This window comes from Anabas testudineus, chromosome 15, assembly GCF_900324465.2.
Source record: "Anabas testudineus chromosome 15, fAnaTes1.2, whole genome shotgun sequence".
Lineage (NCBI taxonomy): Eukaryota > Metazoa > Chordata > Actinopteri > Anabantiformes > Anabantidae > Anabas > Anabas testudineus.
The window spans coordinates 3,582,182-3,600,349 of record NC_046624.1 but is presented as its reverse complement, the minus strand read 5'-3'; the positions used below and the strand labels follow the sequence as shown (position 1 = coordinate 3,600,349).

Sequence of the window (18,168 nt, the reverse complement as noted above, 5' to 3'; positions counted from 1 at the left end):
CCACATGGGGATGAGATGGTGCACGATCACGTATGAAGTAGACTGAAGAAGTCTGATCGGGGCTCAGTAGGATCTGGACTGGCCGCTGGGTGCTGGCAGCAGCCACGTTACCTGTTCTTCTGTCCTCTGTCTACAGTAAAACCACCTGCACTGTTCATTTATGTTGTTCAGATGTTTTCAGAGGAAGTCGCTCTTCTACGCCTTGCTGTAGTATTTTTAGCTCCTTCCACTGACAGCTCAACAGACTATCATCTATTTTATGTCACAGAGAAGATTTTGAGGTGAAGTGCAATGCGTCATATATTTTGGTGACACTGATTTCAGCCTTGGGCATGTCATAAACCTGCACCTCCACCCTTTTGACACCCACAATCCTTCATTTCTGATCCTCCATCCATAGTTGTCTCCTCTTTTTGGCTGAGCCTCCAGATCACTGCTCCCTAGATAAACCCTAAGTCTGCATCTATCTCCTTAGACTGTCTGATTAGCACTACGTCACAGAAAGGGGAAGTAATCCTGGTCTGGGCCCAGGAATAGAGCTCTGGGCGGGGCCAGGTCGCCGGAGCCACTGTGCATGTGTCCCGGGGTAATCCCTTCTTAAATAACCCCTGTGTAAAGGAAAGTGGGAGGGAGCTGGGGTAGGGGACGTGACACCGTGGGAGCAACACTAGCCAGTGTCCTCTTATCCCTCGGACACGCCACAGCACCTGGAGGAGAGGGATTCAGATACAGAGACGTGTGGGACCGTGGGAGGACAGTACTTCCAACAGGATGAACTTTGCTGCCCAGTTATTCTACTCCAGCTACTTGAGCGAGCGACTTGAGCGTTTGTATTCACCCAGGCCTGCACTTAAGGGCAACGAGGAGAATGACCCCTTCTGGCAGAGGTGGGAAATTACAACCCGTAGCCCCCAGGATCCTCCAGACCTCTCCTCTCCCCAGATCAGTCCTATAGTGACAGATTTACCTGAGGTAGCTCCAGCTACTTCCACTGTGTTGGTGCCTCTCTCCCTTCCTCCTTCACTTCCACTTTGTTTGCAGCCTACTTTAATGAGAACACACTCAAATCACAACAGGAGCTCTGCAAAACCAACCGCTTGTCTTTCAAATACACGTTTAGCTGCAGAGGTCCCTCAAACTAGCGTTCTACAAACTCCCCTCCAACAACCCCCTTCGTCCTCAGATATTTATGTCAAAGAATCTCCTGCTCCATCCAACGTTCCTACACAGATAGCCTCCTCCACCTCCTCCATCTCCCCATCTGCTTCTTCATTTCCTTCTTTGGCTCCAGCTCCTTGTAGAGATGATCTACTCCCTACCTTCCAAACCCTGGTAGACTTGTTGCTTCGCTTGCTCATCTACCTCGTTCTCCTTGTGGTTTCCAGGTAAATCTGACAGATTTAAAGGTCATTAGGGACCAAAAGGTTCTGTAGAAAGTTGTTGAACCCAGGACTTAAAGAAACAGTATATGATTATAGTCTCTTTAGAAATATGCTCCTAAACAAAGCTTAATGTGGAGAGGTGCTGCCAAAGCCTCATGTGATCTAAACTCATCGAGCATCAGTGCAGATATCAGCTTCTGCATGGTTTTGTGCAGCCCACCCTCCTAACCAATCATCTGTTTGATGAACCTCCAGTTTTGGAGCATTCTCTGTTTTTGTAATTTTGTAATGACGACAACCTGAAGTGCTGAGCAGAGCTTGGTGAATCATGCGAGCAGTAGCTTACGTTGCACATTGCAGCTAAAGATGCGTATGCGTGTACAAAGACGCAACAATTGCAGTGCTGCAGGTGTTGTTTTCTGCTGAATAAAATGAACATTGTTCCTGTCGAAATAGGAAGTGGTAAATCAGCCAGTTAGGGCACATGAAAGCCTTTTTTGCTTTGTTCTCACATTTCATTTTTGTACCATTTTGAACTAAAACAACCTATTTTTTTTTTTTTACCATCTCTGCGTTTCATCTTTTCTTCTGAGGACGCTTTTTAAGGCTTGATTTCAGCTTTGGTGTTGCCCTTTCACCCCTTTGATGTCGGTTTTGAACTCTGCTTTTTGAACCAAAGCACAAACCTAATCACAGGTGCAGCCTTGGCCTTGCACAGACAGAATAACCCCTGAATAATGGACTGAAAATGACTGACAAGCTGGGCAGAGGGCAGTAATGGACTGAGGGGATGAGGGGAAAGGTTGCACTACAGTTTATGGCAATTCATTGTACTGTAAATAGACTGGGGTGTCCTCTGCTGAGAAGAAATTCAGAGGGTTGTTAGAGAAAGCTGCTCCACCTAGTGGCCTCTCAGGAGGGTGTAGACTCCATGAAGTGGATTCTTTTTCTTTATATTGTCAGGATAGCACACCTGTCTGTCAGCTCGTACTTCAGATCTGAACACACTCCATCGCACAGCCTTAGTCAAAGTTTCAAACTTAGCTGTTAACATTTGTGATCTGCTTTAGTGGCTAAGTGAGTGGGTTAATCTCCAACGGGTGTAATCTCATTATTATGTTTATACTGCGTAGAGGGCCTCCTGATTAATTATGTGGTTAGAGAAACAAATGAGTCTGAGGTTTAATCCAGTTGTGTGCAATGTCATTCAAGCAGCAGAAGCAGAGTCTGTGCGTTTGGGAACAAATTGAACTATTTAAATGAATCGTGTCACTGTCCGATCAGTGAGCGGTGATAAATCAAACTGTCCTGCCTTTGGGCCTAAGTTGCCGCTTTAATCGTTTGTGTGTGTCCTAAAAATAAGAAGAGCCGAGCGACTCGGTGAATCATAAGTTGATTTATAGATGTAATCTGTCACAGTGAGTGGAAGCTGGGGTGACATGAAAGATGAAACAATTCGTCTTATGCTAAAGCACTGGGACTGTATGTGGATACATTCATGTCCCTTCGTGCCGAGGTCTAGATTTAAAAAGCTCTAAAGTTCACCTGATGTTAATGCTGTCAGTTTAGTCGTGACGATTTAGATCATGCATGATATTATTGCAAGCCTGGAGTTTAAAAGATGTTTTCTGCACACAAACATGTGACCTGTGCTCTCGCTCCTTCACTTTGCAGACTTACCCAGCTAAAAGTTCAGTAGCTCTAACTTTGAAGTCTGAAAGATTTTTTTCAGTTACTCTCCTCAGTGCTGTTTGATCCAAGAGATCATCTTTAGGATATTTTTGAGGTTGTGGATCAAGTTTTCAATTGATCGTATGCTCTCTGTGCTGCCGTGCTGTAATCATTATTTATTTACAGCAGTTTCAGATGATACCTTTAGACTGGGAATTTTCACCCACTACTGATTCCATTAGGCTGTTTGCAGGGACTCACAGCTGAAAACTTTAACTGATCTGAAATGTGCTTTTTAGAAAATCCATAATCACAACCTGAGACGCTGCTACTGAACAACAACCTTCTTAATTCAGTGAGCTTAGTAGACAACTCATGTTTGGCAAGTTTCAGATTTCCACAAGGTCGTTTTAGTTCTGCAGCAAAGAAACAAGCAATAACAGATGTAGAAGGAAACTGTAAGTAAAAAGACTCTTGTGGTTTTCTGATGTCACTGAGAGAACTGTAGAGTCACAGAGTTCGCGGTGCAAGAGTAATGTACAGGCCCGGGGATCTTAAATGCACCATCTAACACGTAGAAATAAAACATAACATCTGCCCGTCATCTTGTTTCCCAGAGAGGAGTTGCATCTGGGCCCCAAACTGCCAGGTACCTCTTACAAATGTGGCCCCGTCAGTAACGGCACGGCAGGCCGCAGACCCACCCTCATCGAACCAGAGCGACTGAAAGACTTTGGTGAAGAAGAACTTCTCAACGGAGATGTGAAGGTCCACGACACCAAAGTGGTGGGCGGCCCTGAGATCATGCTCATGGAACCGCCCAAAACCAGAAGGATCAGCGAGTTCAGGATCATTCCCAGACCTCCTGCCCAGTACCTTCGCTTTGAGGACATCAGCGCTGCGGCCTTCAGGATCCAGTCAGCAATACAGAGGACGCCCTGCACGGTACGTTAGCACAGAGACACAGAACAGAGAGAATAGATACAGGCACATAGTGAAACATGGAGATTATTTTAAAGGTGCTTGGTCATGTGCAGTGTTTACTATTAATGTGACAAACTGTTAATAGAGATGTTGAACTTTGACGGATCATTGTTGTCAATATACTGAGTGTTTTGTGTATGTGTGTGTGTGTGTGTGTGTGTGTGTGTGTGTGTGTGTGTGCAGTACTCCAGGCTGTCCAAGCAGTACGGGATGGAGATCTACCTGAAGAAGGAGCACCTGCACTACACAGGCTCTGTGAAGGAGAGAGGAGTGCTGTACCTGCTCTCCTCCCTCACACAGGTAAAACAGGACAGAAAGTGCAACAGCACATGACACCCCCCCCCCCCCACCCCCCCCCACCCCTTAGTCAGTTGTTTATATTGTTCAAATACCTAATATATTCTCATAAAGTAAAGGTTCAAATTAGTTTGAATTCCTGGTGGCGAGTCAGTGAAAGCACAGTGAAGCCTTTTTTAAAACATCTTTACCACTGACAGCTCATCAAACCATATAGTGACTATATATTGATGTTTGCTGTGTTACATATGTCCCTCCAGGAGCAGCAGAGGAAGGGTGTGATCGTGGCCACTGACTGTAACTTCTCCATGGCCGTGGCTCACCACGCAGTGGAGCTGAAGATCCCGGTGTTCGTCATCATGCCGTCGTGCTGCTCGTCCCCCCGCCTCAGGACCTACAGAGACTACGGAGCCATGGTGATCTCCTACGGCAGCACCGGCCACGACTCCCAGAATCACGCCCGGCATCTGGCCAAAGAGAACGGATACCTCTACCTGGAAGAGTCAGTCCCACTAATACTGAGTTGTACACTTCACACAGAGGTCAGAAGGTGTCGGTCTATACTGTCCACTGCAGTGAGCTATGTCAAGTTTGACTAAATGCTCAAACACTGACTGTGTAGAGGAGGAACTGTTCTCCAATAATACAAATATGTGCATCTGTAGCTCAGCTGAATTACACGCGGTTGATTTAAAACGAACAGGGCGAGTAGGTAGGTGAGTGATGAAGCTCTCTTGAATGAAACTCCAGATGCCAGTGAAAAGCATTTGCTGAAATGTTTTTCTTAATATTGCTTTTGGGCATTTTGAGCTTTTATTGACAGTGGAGGGCCGACAGGGAACATGGCGAGCGTGACATGCATATATACAAACCACTGGGCCACTGTATGATTTGTATTAAGATGGTGTGAACACACACTTCTCTTCTCATCCAGCTATAGCGCTGAAAAGGAGTTGCTTATCACATTTTCTCTTGTTTTTCATAAGATAAGATATACGATATAGTTTCTGTCATATGTTAAAATAAAAAGTGAGGTGCAACAAAATAAAGGTTATGATCATTACTACACTCTGCAGCTCTTCACTTCATCTGTTCTTTCTTTCTGTGTCTGATGTCCAGGGATGAAAGTGCAGTGTACCTGGCAGGACTGGGCACCGTGGGCATGGAGGTCTATGAGCAAGTGCCCAAGGTGGACGCAGTGATTGTTCCCGCGGCTGGACAGTATGGTCTCCTGGCTGGCACAGCTGCAGCCATCAAACACCTCAACTCCCGGATTCTTGTCATAGTAAGTAGACGGAGAGAAGCTAGAGTTTAGATTGATGAGTTCAGATTGTAGTCCTTGTTTTACAACCTTATTACTGCTGGTTTCTTCAAAGTAGGTCACTTTCCCATATACCCTGACTTCATATTGCAAAGATGAGATTGCTGCTTGCCTCTCACATCTCCCTTGTGTTGACTCGAGTGTGTTTTTCATTCTGCTTGGGTTTTCCTTAGCAAGATAAACGTGTCTGAAGTGTTTTCCCCTGTTCTGTCTCTGCCCACAGGTGGAACTGACAGCTTTAGCTCTGTGTACACTGGAGCAACAGAAAAGCCCCAGCCTTGTCTTTTCACTCATAAAGAAATATTTAATATTATAATATTAAGCTAATTTACTGTCAGCACTATAGTGAAGAGTAGGCAAATGAAGTAAACCCACAGATGGTCCTGTTGCTGTAGTTATAATGATCATGCAGGTGTTTGACGCACCATCACTGTAAGAATCTGAGCATGTGTTAACGTCAAGCTGAACGGCCGTGCACGTTGCTGTTCATACATTAGGGTAATAAGGTGAAAACATTGAGAAGAGCTCTAACTGAAGGTGTGTCCTTCAACAGGGAGTCGAGCCTGAAGGGTTCCCCATGCTGCTGCAGTCTCTGAAAACCGACAGCCCAATCAAAGACATGCACAGCAGCCCCAATAAGAAACTCTACGGAGGTCAGATCAAGACGGTCCTGGTTCTGTTGAACAACCTTCATCAATACCTGCTCCCTTTGCCGTTTTTATTTCTCTTTATTATCTTTCTGTGTGTATTTCTCAGATCTCAAGGAGCGTTCGCTTGGTGTTAACACCTTCCAACTGGCAAAGAAACTAGTGGATAAAGTCATCTCTGTCAGGTGCTGCTTGGATTTTCCCTTTTGAATTACTTATTAAAAAGTAATGAAATCCTATCAATCAATCGAAATAATCGACAAAGAGTTTTTCCTTCTGCCTCACAGTGAGGAGGAAACTCTGGTGGCGATGCTGCGCTTTCAGGAGTTTGAACGCTCCACTGTGGACACAGAGGGAGCCATGGGACTGGCTGCCATCCTGGCTGGACAGCTACCAGAACTGAGAGGCAAAAAGTGGGTCAGACCTGTTGTAAAATGTACCTCTCTCAACCGCATCTGAATCTTTGTGTGTGTAGCTTGGTATGAGGCCCCTTTGTATCATCTTAAATATAGCTCTAACTCGGAGGGCTAGGACATTTTTCACAATGCCTGAATGTTAATGCCTGACATGTTGGCAATACAGCAGTGTCAGCAGAGCTAATCCGTTTGGCAGCACATGAGACAAGGTTCCCTCTCTGTGTGCGGTTCTGCTGCAGGGTTGCTGTTGTGGTGAGCAGCGCTAACATGGAGCTGGAGCTGGTGAGGCAGTGCGTGGACCGAGCCCTGGTGCTGGACGACCGGGTCAGTAAGTTCTCAGTGCAGCTGGGAGAATGGCCAGGAGACATGGCCAAGCTGCTGGACATCCTGTCCAGAGAGGACGTCAGGTAGACGCATGTTCAACTCTGCTGCTTCATGCAAAGGCATAAAGTCCTTTATGTTTACTTTTTATGCCCCTTGATGCCACATTTACTTCTTTGCTCTCCGTCTTCTTCCTCCCTCAGGCTGTTGGATGTCTGCCACCGGAGACACAGCGACAAGTCAGACCTCTTCAAGGCAAAGGTAGGCGACTAATCTCTCCTCTTCGCCTCGTTCTCTTCCCTCCTCCTCTCCAATCCGCTCATCTACTTTTCCTTCATCGCCATGAACTCTTGGCTTGGAGTTGGCAGTGAGTTGGCGGGACTTAGAGACCCAAAAATACCAGCGAAACCAAAATAAAGTGCGGAAAGAACCTTGTTTACATTGCAATATATGTTCCTACCACTTTCTAATTAAACACCCTTCGTGTAGATGTTAATGGTGTTTTGATGAATAGACTATGTTTTAATATTCTATCACTCATACTCTAATATGAAGAACAATGATGGGGTTGCTAGGATATTAAAAATCACTTTTGTTCATAAACAAATGGCTGCAGATGTTGCACAATGTTATTTTTGACTGAAACTAATGAAAAAAGCTGCTTCACTTCCAATGCTGAAGCTTCTTGAACCAACTGTTACATATCATCTTTATTCTATATTGTTAAGAAACTTGTATACTGACTTGTCAGTATCTCCTGCTCTGCGCTGTTAAATCACCAGCAGCATCAAGAAGTGTTGTGTAATTAACTGGAAGGGCATTTGCTGCCCTGGTTCTTATGTGTGTGTGACTATGTGATGTCAAAGCGCTAACTGTATATCTGTATGTGTGTGTGTGTGTGTGTGTGTGTTGGCAGGTGGAGTGTATAGTGGAAACCAGGGATAAGACACAGAGCGCTCAGCTGCGTAAGATGTTGAGTGAGCGCTACCCGTCGATATGCTGGCTGGACCGGTGATGACGACCACATCATAAACACAATCTACAGAATATAGAATAAATCTATATTCAATAGAAGAAGAATGAGGAAATGACACACAGATGACTTGCAAACACATTGTGTAACATACACTACTATCTAATGGACTCTGCTACATAAAACACATTAAGAAATTGGTTGTTCAGCAAACTTAATACAGAAAAGCCTTGAGATTATAGAGCAGACATAATTCTTACTTCTATTACTTATGCTGCTGTCGTTCTTGCACCCTGTAATTACAATAAAGTGGTTAGACTGCATTCAGAAGATGAATATAGTCCTTCTAGTTCATCATTAACCACAGCCTGTGAATCATGCACTGTAGATGTAATGGTTCACACTATCTCATCAGAATATGGGACATATATTTTTAACCATATGCTTTTTGATTTGTTGTATATACACTCACTGGCCACATTATTAGGTCCACCAGTACAGTCTGCAATCCAATACAGTAGATGTATGGAATATCCTAGAGAGCCAAAACACTAGATCTACCCTTAATATTATGCACTCCAGAGTGACTCCACCACCCACTATGGCATTAATAATAGATATATAGTAGAATTATCACCTTTCTGACAGTTTCAACTAGAAGATTTTAAATTTATGGCAGAGTTGCTATTTTGGATAATGTCAGATTGTACAGGTGTTCCTAATAAAGTGGCCACTGAGTGCATTTCTTTATTTTTAATGTCCAAGGTGGTAGTGTTAAACCCAGTAAAAGTGCTCTCCAAATAAACATAAACTAAATGACCTGATTCTCTTGTGATGGTTACTGTATAAAAATCAGCTTCAATCCAGAGTCTCAGGTTCGAACCAGTAACACGGAAGTGAAAGTGAAGTTGTTTCTATACTATCCATCCCTGCTTAAAGGCTGGAGACAGCTCTGGTGGAGACTGGTCTGTTTAAGACCAGCTAATGCTCTTACGTGGGTAAGCAGAGGACATCGTGACCCCGTGTTACTGCTTCAGCCCCACTCACATGACATCACACCGTCTACCTTTTTCTGCAAGAAGTGTACAATTAACACTTCTTTTGAACCTCTCAGAGTAAAATCTAAGAATTTAACGTAGAACATTTTTAGTTAAAGCTGCATCGATCAGTAATTTTATGTCAACAATCAATCAAATTATTATGTGTAATATAAAAGGTTGCTAATAAAGGTGCTTTTAGCTCTCCGTTTTGGCCTTACATTGTTGCTGCAGAAAGAAAACGATAGCGTGCATTTAGCATTTAGCAGCTAAAGCCCTATGCTTTGAGAAACATGAGAAACACACTTTAACAGCAAAAGGTTTTGTGCAGTTAGTAGGTCACTCTTTATTTTACAGTGTTAACGTGTAGAACTTCCAGTCTGTATTCTTGAAAGTCAAAGCATTTCACTGAGAGAAAGGCAAATGTAAATTTAAAACAGCGGCTCCCTTTATTTTTATCCTGGAGGACTTCGAAGGCTGATGGCAGGGTACCATCTGCAGCCAACCTGCCTGACATTATGTTCATCACAGCAAGTGAGAAAATATTCCTGCTGCCACCATCCAGGCTGAATGTAAACATCATGAGAGCACATAACTATTTCATAGAGGATTCACCGTGTATTGCACTAAATGATCAACCCTGGGCAGATTCATCAAGAGAACTTTAATGCTTAAATAATTACTGTTAATATTATTGTTATTATTATTATCAATAAAAACATGTATTATCTGTACTTAGGTAATACACCTCTCACAGTTTAGTAAATAGAAAATCTATGGAATGAAACAAGGATTTTGATCCATCACATGAGGAAAAGTTATAGTGTCAGTAAAGATATGTATTTATCTTGATTATTTTATGTTGTAAGAAACTATAAAAGAAAGGTCTCCCCACTCCACGCCTCTAAGCAGCACCACAGAGAAAGACAGTGGAGGAAGAAGAGGCACAGGTGATTTTTAAAAGTCAGCTAATGTTGTTCTGTAAGTGTTGTTCTGTGGGCTCCTGTTGCTGGTGTCAGTGGCGTTTGCGGTGCTCGGGGTTGTACTTGAGGAGCAGGCCGAGGGAGGCGAAGCCAAAGAGAATGGTCTGAATAAACCACAGGTAGCGAGTGGCTGTGTTGTTGATACCTTTGTTACTGAAGGGACACAGAAGAGACAATTAACTTAACATCTCACTGAAGCAGCTGTTTCACTGTGGCCAAATTCTTACAGCGTTTGCTCGTCCAGTTACCAGAGGACAAATGGGCCAAGAATAATTGGAAGAGGAACACTGGTCCTGGATACTTTCATGGTGTATTTTTTTTCTCTCCCAATGATAAAAAACAATACGAGACTCAAATGAGATAAAAGCCATTTAAGGATAACTTATGTTCTGCTGTCACAAAATAATATTTGTCTCCTGATGACAAGTTGAAGGATGAAGCTTTTAGGTTTATTTATAGGCTCTTTGTGGCTGTGAAGTTTTTAAAGAGGCCCCATTTGATGAACAGAATTCTAAAAATGAGGTTACAGCATCACCTAGTGGACAGTAAGACTCTAGTCATGCTTACCTGCACACTTTCAGTGCAATAAAGGCCTCAAAGGTATGAACAGCCCAGGCTGCCCACCACCTGCAACAGACAGACATGTGCTGTGCATCAGCTCTGCAGATGTCATCTACTCAATGCAACAATTAACTAATTAAATAAATACTTTAAACACTGGTTTCCCAAAGGACGACTCTAACTACTGTATATCACAACAGTGTGACACTAGTAGGGTTATTTACATAGTGAAACTTAAGCCTGTATCTTTGTGTTTTTTTTTTTTCATGCAATGATGATTGATTTTTGAATTAGGCCTTCTAGTTTAACCTTCTTCTCAGAAGAGGCTTAATAGCTGTCCTTAATATTACATTAAACAACACCAGAACATCACCACCTGATGGCAGCTGATGGCTGTCTTGATACTACAGCAGTCATGTGCATTGAACAGCTCATTAGCAAGAGGTGGAAGTGGTGCTGACGACCTGTCAACGGCTCAAAACATTAAGGCTGAAGTTGATTAAACAGTGTATTTCAGCCCTGTGAGGGTACTTTGCACATCATTTGATTGTCTTTAAGGTTGCTCTCGCATGTGATACACAGCAAACCTCTCCAGGACCTTTTATACTGTGAATAGAAAAATTCTTTAGAAGGGTTTGTTCATTAGATTTCAGTACATATCCTCACTGTGGCATTAACAAATGCACCTTGGATGTTTGCAGGAAAGTCTTATCACTTACCCTTTGTACATAATACCAGCGTGGTTGTCCACAAGGTGCTTGCAGAAAGTGCCAAATGCACCAAGTTGCTCAAATGGGATTATTTCTGGCACAAACACGGTGCACTGCAAAACACAAACGGAGCAGGTCAACATTAAGGCTTAGAAACCGTGCACATTTCTGTAAGCATACTACAACCTTTGTACACCCATCAGTCACATTAACAGCACCTCATGGATCCCTGACCCCTGTCCACCATAACATTAGCACCACCGGGTAACTCCTTTGCCCAAACATGCTGAAATTCAGTGACTCTCCCAGTGATTCAGAGACGCCACAACAACAACGAAGCAAGTTTCATGTGATGCAGCTGATCGTAAGAACCACCGCTTCTTTTTAATTAATTTAATACTGGAAAATGCAGCGGTGGTTAACACACTCTTCATTCATTCAATTAATTACTGTATCAGCTGGAAAAGCTGCACACAGACAACAACTGTTTGTGAAACAGCACTTTGAATAGTGTCCCAGCAGCAGTTTGGCTCCTGTACTACAAAGAGCAGCTCTGTTGTGAAATATACCACTAGAAAGTGATTCTACACGGCTGTGGAGGAAAACTGATTGAGTAACATGTTGGCTGTTTAGAAGAGCTGAATTAAAAATAAGTATAAAATAACTAATGTATTAGTGAAGATAACACTATCATCTACACACACACACACCTACACAGGATTATACAACACACATTGATCCCAGTCAGATTAATTAATGACATGATGATTGTCCTCCTCTGTCCACCTGTGACATGTCAGGTATGTGTAGTTCACCATAAACACAAAGGGCCACAGAGGCTGCACTGTGTCACTGTCAGACACACAGTACAACTTAATGTGTGTCTAGGACCTTTTGCCTGGATGTTCATTCACGTCTTACTACTGTGGATCAGTGTCTACGTGGCATGTGTTGGTGCCTGATCCTGGATTTGTGACTGTTTTAGTGCAGATCTCCTTCAGGTTCAGCACACTGACACATGTCCGACACCTCTGAAAATCATTCTGCAAATATTTAGCCTAGTTTTCAATTCGGCAAACATTTCACTGACCGAGCACGAACGAAAAGCCCAGTGTGTATCGAGTGGCCAGTAATTCACCGTAAGAGGAGCCATACACTAAACGATCATGCGGTGAATGGAGTTTGGCACGTTTGCTGTTACAAAACAAACATGAGCTCCAGCTGCCTCCTCCTAACTTCACTTATCCACTGGACTTTGCACAGAGGGACTGAATGGATCCCGATAAGATTAGTTATCAATAAAACAGTGACTTGGCAATGACTTCGGCGACATTTTTATAATTATTAAATGTCCAGCGTCAATGCAGAACTAATACTTACATATTAAACCTTTATACGAGTAACATGAACTTAATGTAAAGCTCATAATCGACCCGGAGGACATTTTACGCAACACCTCGCGGAGGCATTCACATCATCAACGACAAACACTTTCATTGTCTTTATTCTACTTTCCTTCAACTTTAGCTGATGTAGTGAACTTACAGTGAAATATCCCATCCCGAGTGTCACGGCGACAATCCAAAACAGGCTGGTTCTTCTAAAGTAATCGCTTCCATCACTTTTAGCCATAGCTGCTGCTGCTGCTGCTGCTGCTGCTGCGTCTCTGCGCTGGTGCCGCAGTCAAATGTGACCGTAGAGCGACGGCGACGAGAGGAAATGAACGGACCGGTGCTGTGGGCTCACAGTTATGTACAGATACAAACTAAAAACTATAATTAGTAAACAAATATAATATGCAGGGAAGTCTGATGGTAACTCCTAGATATTGTCAATATAAGTCTTGTTGTATGTGAGTTTCCACTATATATTAATATAAAACAGTAAATAACATGATTTTTCTTTAATGCTGCCCTCTTGTGTCTCCTTCTTTGGACTTTTATTTGTTAATTTTAAGGTTTCCATGTGTCCAAAGACAAAAATATATAATATGGTATTAATCTAGCTGGTGACTTTAACATAATATGTACCAAATGGGATTATATAAACCTGCTCACTGCCTCTATGTATTTAATGCGTTCTGCAACATTCACATTAGTGTGTCACCACAGCATGCTGTCAAATTTATCTCCAGCTGTTCCACAGATATATTGCTAAATATTGCTTGTCTCATCCTGTTATTTTTGCATTTAAAAGCAAATAATGATAGATGTCCAGTTTTATCTAAGATGTGACAAATGCTCCTGCAACTAAGTGCAATATAATTATTTCCTAACCATAATGTCTGTGGTTTACATCAGCAGCATTGCTGACTTCCTGTGTGGAGGATTATGCTATTTCATTTACATGAAGAGATAAGCTGATCAGATGCCATTTTGTTTTTCTAATATGCAGATCTATGCTGAGTCAAGTCAAAAGTAAAGCTCTTCATGGTGATTTTGCATTAGCTGAATAGCCGGTGGGCTCAACCAGTATTTAGTTATCTTTAACCACTCAATCATTGTATGTAAACGTGGGCATAGCAAGTATTTAATCTGAAGAAACTGTTTATCAATAAGACTCTTCCCCATGTTCTTATTTTATCAGACTACTTTTAGATAATGACATATGTGGTGCAAGTGTATTAACATTAAAATAATGTAAAATTCATTGAAATAACGAATAACTTCACATTTGTGGTCTTGACAGCTTCCACTGTTGCCTGAATGCTGCACATGATGTCTGATAGGATTTGGATAAAGCATAGAGGGAGCTGGTGGGACTTTCAGGAGCCGTCTCCACACATGGAGACACTGAATCTAGCAGTTGTCCAGATAAAGACGAGATGAGACACGATGGTAAAGAAAGGGCCTGAGCTTGTTGCTGCATTAGATAACTCTTCAAGATGCACTGTTTTCGAATACAACTATGAATGCTGTAAATCTCTTCCTGCACTTTGCCCTGTTATACTGTTTGACTCAGTAGCATTTACATGTTCAATGCATTAGACATGCCAAGAACCCAAGACAAATAGCTCTCATGCTATTTAATTCATGTATGCATGACTGATTTCTGTCAACATGTCTCGGCACAAAAGAAAAAATTGTCATCTTCAGGTTAAAGGTCAGAGCAGGCAAATACACAGAGGGTGGCTCTGGGGCTCCAGCCCTGGCCTTTAATCAAGGTGCCACTCTCAACATAAACTAACCTCTGAGGCCATAACTATTTAATTCTTATTACTGATGCCTCAACTCTTTTGATAAACACACATATATATAGGAGTTTAAGGTGCAACAAAGGTATTGATATATACGTTTTAGCACAACATGGGCCATGTGAATATGTTTGCTGCAGTGATGACACATTACAATACAAAAACTTGTAAAACAAAGATTGAGGACAAAAAGTGAAACAGAAATTTTCACCACTTTACCAGTGTACTTCAACTATGAGCAAATGTTGGCAGTCTTCCCATGTGTGGTGAAATTCTAACCACAGCCTTGAGCAAAGCTGCCTTTGTGGTAGGGTAAACATAAACTCCTGTAATTATGTCTCATAATTAACACATTTATTTGATTTACTATCCTTACCAGCAAGATAAAAAATGTGGTGAATGTTTAAATAATTATATATTAGCTCCCTTTTTACATTGTAGCTCCTGCCCTGGGTCATAGCATTGGCATACAGCTTGGTCATGGCCCGGACATGTTAAACCATTTGACAAGCTTGCCACTCACTTTGATGCATTACTGTAAGGCGGCTGCTTTGTGGGATGAGGTAACCGTCCAATTAATCACTGAATAATTACCCACCTTTGTCTTTCTTCTTGTGATAGCAGGGAGCTGATCTGCATATGAAATAACAAATAATGTATGCTTAACATTAATCAGAGGACTCCCAGTGGGCACACTTGAATTCAAGTGTGACAAATTAATTATTAAGACAGATGTGTTTAGACTCTTTTTTTTTATTTATTATTTAAAATGCTACTTTTGTGCATGATTATCCTTCCATGTCACATTTTACAGCATCAGTGCAAATACAAAATACAAGACTGTTCACAACAGTATCTATTTTAATATGCACTGTAACAACAGGTTTTAGTGACAAAGCAACTAAACACACAAAAAGGTGTATGTATAATTTCTGTTTTTAACCTTACTTTGCATATTTACTATTTGATGTGCCACATGTTTAGAAGCAACAGTGCTAAAAAAACAAAATAATCACTTGAGTCGTCTTTTAGTTAAGTGGTATCGATGAGGCTAATGATCCTGGAATTACTTTCTTTTGTTTCTCCCCAAATCGTTGTACTGTGTGTCATATTTGCCATTGACCTTGCCACCACTTTGATAGAGATTAGGTGATAACGGGGGGTGGGGGGTAGGTGGGGGGGGGCACTCAGGTCAGAGTACTTCTCTTAACCCCCCATCCTCAAAGTAAAACAACACCCCTCCCCAACACTCTGTCCTGGCTTTACTGTGGCCTTCTGGGGCCTCAGGTGATCGATATAAAAGGTACCCTCATCCAACCAGGAGACACACTCAGTGAAGGAGCTTCTCAGGGAAGGAACACACTGCCATACTCAACTTTGTCTAGTTGGAAGTCCATTGCAAGTCGATTTTTTCCCCGAGCATCATTCATTTAACTGCTGGCATGTGGAAGGAATCCAACTCTGGTAAGAACTGTTTTTGTAGACTTACTTTACTTATTTGTCTGCTAAATAGATCTGCACCAGAATTTAGACAGGTTGTGTCAATAGCAAAAACAAAAAACTTTTCAAAATGAATTTCAGGTTCTTCTGTTATATTTCACATTGCATGTTCTAAAGTTAAAATGCATCAATCTGCTAACTAAGTGGGCTTAAAACTAACATTTAGGAACAATTCACTATTAGTAGAACCAGGTTTGTAGTGATTGGTGATATAAAAAAACACAGTAGCAGTGGAAATAACAAATCTTTTTTGTTTAGGGTAGAATGTGGATGGAATTGATGCAGAATTGATCAAAAATAGGGAAAAAATTATTTGTAATAAATTCTATCTGACGTTGAAACTGCTCTCTCCTCCTCCCTCAGATGATGCCAGGCCCGCAGCCTCCAGCGGCGGCTCCTCTCGCAGCACTAGCCGCAGGAAGAGGACCAGCTTCTCCAAAGAACACGTGGAGCTCCTACGTGCCACCTTTGAGACCGACCCGTACCCTGGCATCAGCCTCAGAGAGAGCCTGTCCCAGACCACGGGCCTGCCAGAGTCACGCATCCAGGTACCCAGTGGCTTGTGCTACTTTGTCTGTATCTGTGGAATAGATATTAAACTGATGTTTTCAGAGTCAGTGAAATTGTCGGTTCCATTCAGATTGGGATTATCTTTATTTGGGGAATTGGATACTGGTGTTGTTCTAAGATAATGCACACATACACACACTGCATACAACAACACACACAGATGGAAAACTGTGTTGTAAGACGTTTTGCACTGTGGTTTGTTATCATTAAAAAGGCTCTGTTTTCAAATGCATCCTGCATTGAATCGAAGATACTGCTCTCGCGTTATCTCTGCATTTCTTTATCTTTGAAGATGACACAAGCTGTTTTTATCAGAATCTTGTTTGAGCTGACAGCTGACAACTACTAGATCTGCTCTCCCCCCTGCACACTGGTGCCTGTTTGCCCAGAAGATGATTAACAGAAAAGAATGTGTAGTTTATCAAGTTGTGCTTTGAATCTAAAGTCTTTTTTCTCTCTCTTCTTCCTGTTCAGGTGTGGTTTCAGAACAGAAGAGCTCGCACTCTGAAGTGCAAAGGAGCCAAGAAGGCGCTGTGGCAGTCTGACAGCCCGGTCCACGATGCCATGTCACCACATCATGTTGCAACCAACAGGGGCCCACAAGCTGGAACTATCCCTCTGCCACCTCAGGGCCCCCCACCGACCTTTCCAACCATAGTGAAGGAGGAGATGGAGGAAGCCTGCTACTACAGACAGTGTCCTCCAGCTTACTCCACCATTGACGAGCATGGGCAGTATGGCTCCATGTATGGGTTCCAGCAGGGAAGACCAATGGGCAGTAGCTCCAGTCCACCATTGAGGGGCTACTGGTCCCAGTCAGGCAGCCAAACCTCCCCTGTTCAGCAACTGTGGTGCCACTCTCCCATGGAGACAAGCAACTACAGCTCCAGCTCCAGCCAGGCAGCTACCTTCATGTATCCAGGATCAGCAGAACAGCAGATGTACGTTGCTCCCTCAAACTCTCACTCCTCTACCCCAGACACCCCCGATTCTGGATACTGGGAGGTCAGTATGGAGAACAGTCCACCACAGCAAGGTCAGTACTCACAGCTGGAGGATTCGTGGAGTGGGGTCGCTCTGGAAGGCTGCGCGAACTCCGGACAGCTGGGGCTGGTCCCACATGCGCCCCTGCCCGAGCTGTCCCTGCAGGAGATTCTGGGGGAGCTGGGTGAGGACTGGCTGGGAGGAGAAGGACTAGACAGCCACGGCACTCAGGAGGAAATGGCTTTCTGCTGATGACTCTCTTCAAGCCATAATGGACAATTAGAAATCGCATGTATTATTTTGATTTAAATCACTGGATATTGCTTCTGACATGTAGTGTATATATATAAAGTCAGAGCATTATGCCAAAAAATTAGAGGCAGGATTTATGGTTTCAAGATCTTACAATCCCACATGATGTTTATTTATTCTACATATACTACCTTTTATTCTGGTTAATGCATTTATTCATCTATTCTGTATTTATAAGCTTTATTTATGATTTTCTGCACTTTTATACAAATAAATCACGAGTAATGAAACTCAACTTCGTTTTCTTTGCTTTTCATCTGAGAATTTATTTGGGGAAAAATTTACAACATTGATACCAAATGCTAT

The 18,168-nt window shown here is 42.6% G+C and overlaps 3 protein-coding genes across 3 annotated transcripts; 2 read left to right on the top strand and 1 right to left on the bottom strand.

Annotated features, from left to right (window-relative positions):
* Positions 1-771: 771 nt before the first annotated feature.
* LOC113159589 (L-threonine ammonia-lyase) lies at positions 772-8,280 on the top strand. The gene is made up of 11 exons (XM_026356360.1): positions 772-887; positions 3,671-3,998; positions 4,221-4,337; positions 4,595-4,836; positions 5,454-5,619; positions 6,209-6,308; positions 6,412-6,487; positions 6,590-6,715; positions 6,958-7,125; positions 7,243-7,300; positions 7,956-8,280. The coding sequence occupies exons 1-11, from the start codon at positions 772-774 to the stop codon at positions 8,052-8,054; spliced, it is 1,596 nt and encodes a 531-aa protein (XP_026212145.1). The 3' UTR covers positions 8,055-8,280.
* Positions 8,281-9,380: 1,100 nt separating this feature from the next.
* tmem254 (transmembrane protein 254) lies at positions 9,381-12,990 on the bottom strand. Its single transcript, XM_026353908.1, has 4 exons — positions 12,849-12,990; positions 11,313-11,416; positions 10,600-10,659; positions 9,381-10,185 (listed from the first exon to the last, which is right to left on the bottom strand). Exons 1-4 carry the CDS (start codon positions 12,933-12,935, stop codon positions 10,065-10,067), a joined length of 372 nt encoding a protein of 123 aa, XP_026209693.1. The 5' UTR covers positions 12,936-12,990; the 3' UTR covers positions 9,381-10,064.
* Positions 12,991-15,938: 2,948 nt separating this feature from the next.
* On the top strand, positions 15,939-17,802 carry mxtx1 (mix-type homeobox gene 1). Its single transcript, XM_026354259.1, has 3 exons — positions 15,939-15,960; positions 16,360-16,544; positions 17,041-17,802. The coding sequence occupies exons 1-3, from the start codon at positions 15,939-15,941 to the stop codon at positions 17,800-17,802; spliced, it is 969 nt and encodes a 322-aa protein (XP_026210044.1).
* Positions 17,803-18,168: the final 366 nt, after the last annotated feature.